General features: G+C 44.5%; 1 protein-coding gene across 1 annotated transcript; it reads right to left on the bottom strand.

The window, feature by feature from the left end:
* Positions 1-1,833: 1,833 nt before the first annotated feature.
* LOC142574599 (uncharacterized) lies at positions 1,834-4,081 on the bottom strand. The gene is made up of 3 exons (XM_075683645.1): positions 3,758-4,081; positions 3,224-3,431; positions 1,834-2,219 (listed from the first exon to the last, which is right to left on the bottom strand). Exons 1-3 carry the CDS (start codon positions 4,079-4,081, stop codon positions 1,834-1,836), a joined length of 918 nt encoding a protein of 305 aa, XP_075539760.1.
* Between the last annotated feature and the right edge of the window lie 634 nt (positions 4,082-4,715).

Below are 4,715 nucleotides of genomic sequence, written 5' to 3'. Positions count from 1 at the left end.
CTGGTCGTGCTTTGATGAATACAGGGCACACTTCCTCCTTCAATTCAATGTTGCATTCAATCCCTTAATGGTACCAAAACCCACATCAAACACTTTGAGAAATTTCTCAGCAAGCGACGTCTCCTTATCCAAAGCCTTTACAGACAAGACTTTAAGCCAATTTATTTTGATTTTAGAAAGCCACACAATGTAGGCATTCTTCCCCCTGCGCTTCTTTCACTACGACCAGTGGCAATTCGAAGCACTGCTCTTCGCATTGCACCTTTACATCCATGAAGCCTACCGTAGGGACTGCCGTGCCATTGCACATAGCTAATTTGACATTTGCTTGTTTGCAAGAGCCATTTGGAAAGTGTTTCGCACACTCTACTTTTGACATTATTGACACTGCTGCGCCCGTGGCAAGTTCCATGCGTATCACTTTATCATTAGAACCTCAACTAAAATGGCGGGCATGCCTTCTTTGTGGTTCACGTGACACAAAGTGAGTTCATTGTTGCACTCTTCACTCTCTACATTGCGGACAAGCTTAGATTTGCACATTTTGGCAACATGGTCCTTTTTCGTAGGCTTATAGCAGGTACTGTAGCTGCCGGCAGATGGCAACACAAGTTTATGGTCACACCGTCATGGCAGCTGCACTCTTTTCTTAAGAATCAGGAAATTAACTATGAGAAGTGTTACACTGAACATTGTAGACTCTAAAATGTGGTCCTTCAGCAAAATTTTAGCAAGAACAGTGCAGCAGTAAGCACAAATCTTTTTTCGAACCCGCTAAGCGAAATATGCAGAACCCTGTCTGCTAATCAGCCCCAAACCACTATAAACAACTTACTGTTCGGGCTATTGCACAACCATTTTGGCTTACTTTCCCAGGAGATCTATGTGGCCTACCATCATGACGCAAAGGGTGGTGGTGGTCAAATTGGAGCAGGCCATTGTGAAATTGTTGCATTTTCTTCAACTTGTGATCAGGGGGTTTGTTATGCTGCTACACTGAGCTGCGCAATGAACAGCAGCAGCATAGCAGATGACCGAGCAAGCTGCAGTGTGTGCCAAACTGTCAAGATGCTCTGTTGCCATGTCACCACCCTTCATATCGTGATGTCGTGCAACGGAGCCGCTGAAGAAAATTATTTAGGGCACTCCGAGGCTTGTTAATATACTTTGTGAGGTTTCGAGCTCAAGTACCTTTATTTAAAGGGACACTAAAGACAAAAATGATTTCTTCTGCATAAGTAAATTACCGTTCTACAACACCAAAAGCACCACTCTTACAACGATAAGACATTTGGTAAGCCAGAAAAAGTGCAAAAACGAAATACGGGTGCAGCACCTACTTAAATTCCCGCACCTCGGGGCTGTGACGTCTTGGATTTTGATGGCATCTTCTAGGGCCTACTAATTATATATATAGCAGTACAGATTGACTACATTGGGTTCTAAAGGAACAAAATATTAAACATGGCAAGTTTCGGGAACCTTTACTCAGCCAATGCGGCCCAAATATGAAAACACTTTGGAATCCCTGACGTCACGCTGACAGACCAGTGCTGGGGCTCCGGCGCGAAATTCAAATACTTGTCCTTGTCTGTCCTTGTCCGCTTGTCCTTGTCTGTCTTCCTTGTGTCCGTGGTTTTATTTGCGCTAAGCTACCTCTTCAAATACTGATACTTGGACCTTCATTTTCTCATCTAATAATCAAACTATTTTTTGAAATGACTGCCTACAGGGTTCTCAAACAATGCTTCATTAGTCTAAACTGATTTATTGTTTCGGTTTAGTGTCCCTTTAAAAAAACCACGAGGAGGCAAATATCATCTTGGTACTCCTTTAGACTCCCAAATATTCGTGCAGTTCAGGTGCACGGATACCAAAAAACATGCCAGTTTGACTTCCATAGATACATGTGTGGCAGTTCGCAAGCAAAGTTCCGACACGGTACATCTGCCCAAGGTTTTGCAGCATCAGCTTCTGATTTTTTTTGAAATCAAGGAATGAAAACTCAGCCACAGTCTTGCCGAATCCCCATTCCACTGCTTGACGAACTGTGCTCATTTGCTTGTTGAAGAGCTCTTGCTGGCGAGTGAGGGCAGCACCGGCGTAAGGCCTCATCAGGAGAGGGCGCAAAGGATACGCAGGGTCACCATAGATGCAGTAAGAGTTACCCTGCACTAGCCGCTCCAACTTCTCGTAGAGGCCACTGTCGCGCAGGATACCTGTGTAAAAAAAAGAACAAATGCTTTTAAAAATGGCCATGAAGTTGTGTATCTTCACTGCAGGGTGGCTCTAGCTCTGACACTGTTTCAGGCAGTGCTCAATAGGTTGTGATGGCCCGCACCATAGAACAATCCGTAGCAGATGGTTGTAGCTCAACATTTCGGACTATAAGATCAATTATGGGTGGTTGCCTTTTCCAAGTTGCAACCTGAATGTGTGTTTAATGCATTTTTACCTCAGTGTAAGTGGCATGGTAAACAACATGCAGTAGCAATGCGGAAATGAGGCAAAAGCAGCGGTTTCATATTAGATTTTTGTGAAACTGTCATTGAAATAAACATGAAAAATTGTTTACAGATGGTTAAAATGAGGAGGAAGGTGTAGGTAATGTGTAGGAATTATTCCAAGTGTGTGGACATCTAGTTGGGTTAGAGAAGTTGGTTCTAGATAAGGGGGACACAAGTGGCTCCCATATGTAACATCTAAACTCTGCTTGGGTCTCGCCTGAACCCAAGAAATTCGCATAGACAATTAGTTTGTCTGCAAATGTAAACTTTTGTATTAAGGGCAGCGTTGTAGCTGATGTTCAATAAGAGAAAGACACCATACGACAGACAAAGCACTGACTTTAAGCTAGCAGATTTCATTAGGTAAATGTTTATATATGTCACATGCAAAGTGCACAACTCATTATAGTAGGAACCAAGAATGCAAAAAAAGCATGGAAAAGAACACAAATGACTGGGAGAACAGCATGCACTGCAGTACCTGTAGAGCAATAACACCTGTGCTCTTGCATTGTCATGAAAGATCTTAAGGCATTTCACAGACATATGTAATCATTTACCTAATAAAATCAGTCAATTGAAAGTCGGTGCTTTATCCGTGGTATTGTGTCTTACTTTGGTTCTGTGTCAACTATAGTGCTTGAAACGCCCTAACAAACATTCCGATCTAGCTGTAATTGTTTTACAAACTCTACATTAAACAAAGAAACACTGACCAGCGTCATGCCTGTGCCCTTCATAAGGCCCATCAAGTTGGCACACAATCCCATTGGCACACATGACTGCCTGATACTTGAGTGCGTGGTGCCTCTTGTGCCCAGAAAAATACACGCGCTGGTTCACTGAAGGGCGGCAAATGGGCCTTGCCGTGCCATCCACAAAGCCCCAACAATTGCGCAGGGGAGTCCCTCTGTCATACACAGCCTGTAAAGACAAACAAAACCTCCTCAGTCAAAACTGCATGTACACGCTCAATTTTAGCGGTAACGCTTAGCTTAGTGTCACAATATATTTTAGCCTGTGGTATACATTTGCTGCTGAAACAGTTACTTAATTTACTGGCAATCGGATGGTGACAGCAACGAGCAGCCATAGCATGCCGCATTCAAAACTGGAGAAAAAGATTTTAATACCTCGTATCAAGTAAACATTTATCTGTTGCACAAAAACAAGAGCACAAAAAAGGGTGCAGTGCAAGAACATGAAGTGTGCAAAAGCAAATCACACCAATACAATTTTCGCCCACTTACTTTGGAAAAATCCTCCAGGTCACTGAGACGCAGCCAGCTGTGGTTATTCAAGTCGTCCAGCAGATGGCCGAATGAGCTGTCAATATGATTGAACAGTACGCTCACGATGCTTGACATTGCGGACGCGTGACGGCCGAACAGGGGCTCTAAATCCCACCATCTATTGGGGTACGCAAGTCTTCGCAGACCCATCAATAGAGCTTCCTCTGCCGACACAGTGACTCCCTGGCTGCTCCGGATTTCTGTTATGCGCAAGGCATCCTTGAGCATGTGGAGGTCGCCCTTCTCGAATCGGAACAGCCTCCGAAAAGTTTGGTCATCCATAGCCGCAGCGTCCACGAAACCGGTGGACGAAATCCTCTTCCTTTCTGTGGGCGCGCGGCGGGCGAGGAATAAATCTTCTATATCTGTCCACGACAGATCAAGGTAAAGAAGCTGGTCGCATAGCACACGGGCACGCTGTCGCCGCAACGGCGTCATGTCAAAATTTGCAGGAGGCTCTAAATGATCAAAACAGAGACCACGTCGGATTACGCTGCACGAGAAGCCTAACAGCACGGATGCCTAACAGCATGCTAACAGCGTACCAAACGTATGTTTGGATTGCTTCGGCTCGGCCTCAGTCGTACCGTAAGCGCGTAGATAATCTTATGGATCTTTTGCCTAGTGTCGACATACATCGTTTTCATATATATTAACTGCTTCTAACAAAAAGAGTTTAGTGTACTTTACTTCATATGCTTCACTTCATATTTTATAAAATAATAACGCAGCAACAATCAGACGTTGGTGGTGCTGCGAGCGCATGCGACCTCATTGCGGTTTGCGTTTGGGGCCGCTAACCTATAACACGTTTCTGCTTGCGTACGCAAACGCAAACGCACCCAAGCGCTTGGGGCCCCAACGCCTTGCGTCCCCAACATTAAAACTGCCTATAATCATGATATTCGTTCGGGTG

Source organism: Dermacentor variabilis, chromosome 3 (assembly GCF_050947875.1).
Source record: "Dermacentor variabilis isolate Ectoservices chromosome 3, ASM5094787v1, whole genome shotgun sequence".
In the NCBI taxonomy this organism is placed as follows: domain Eukaryota; kingdom Metazoa; phylum Arthropoda; class Arachnida; order Ixodida; family Ixodidae; genus Dermacentor; species Dermacentor variabilis.
The sequence above is the reverse complement of the archived record's forward strand: the minus strand, read 5'-3'. Positions and strand labels throughout refer to the sequence as shown.

Coding starts and splice junctions, on each gene's coding strand:
- LOC142574599 (XM_075683645.1), bottom strand. CDS start 4,081: ATGGATGACCAAACTTTTCGGAGGCTGTTCCGATTCGAGAAGGGCGAC. Junction 3,432..3,757: donor ACCTGGAGGATTTTTCCAAA/GTAAGTGGGCGA, acceptor TTGTCTTTACAG/GCTGTGTATGACAGAGGGAC. Junction 2,220..3,223: donor AGGGCACAGGCATGACGCTG/GTCAGTGTTTCT, acceptor TTTTTTACACAG/GTATCCTGCGCGACAGTGGC.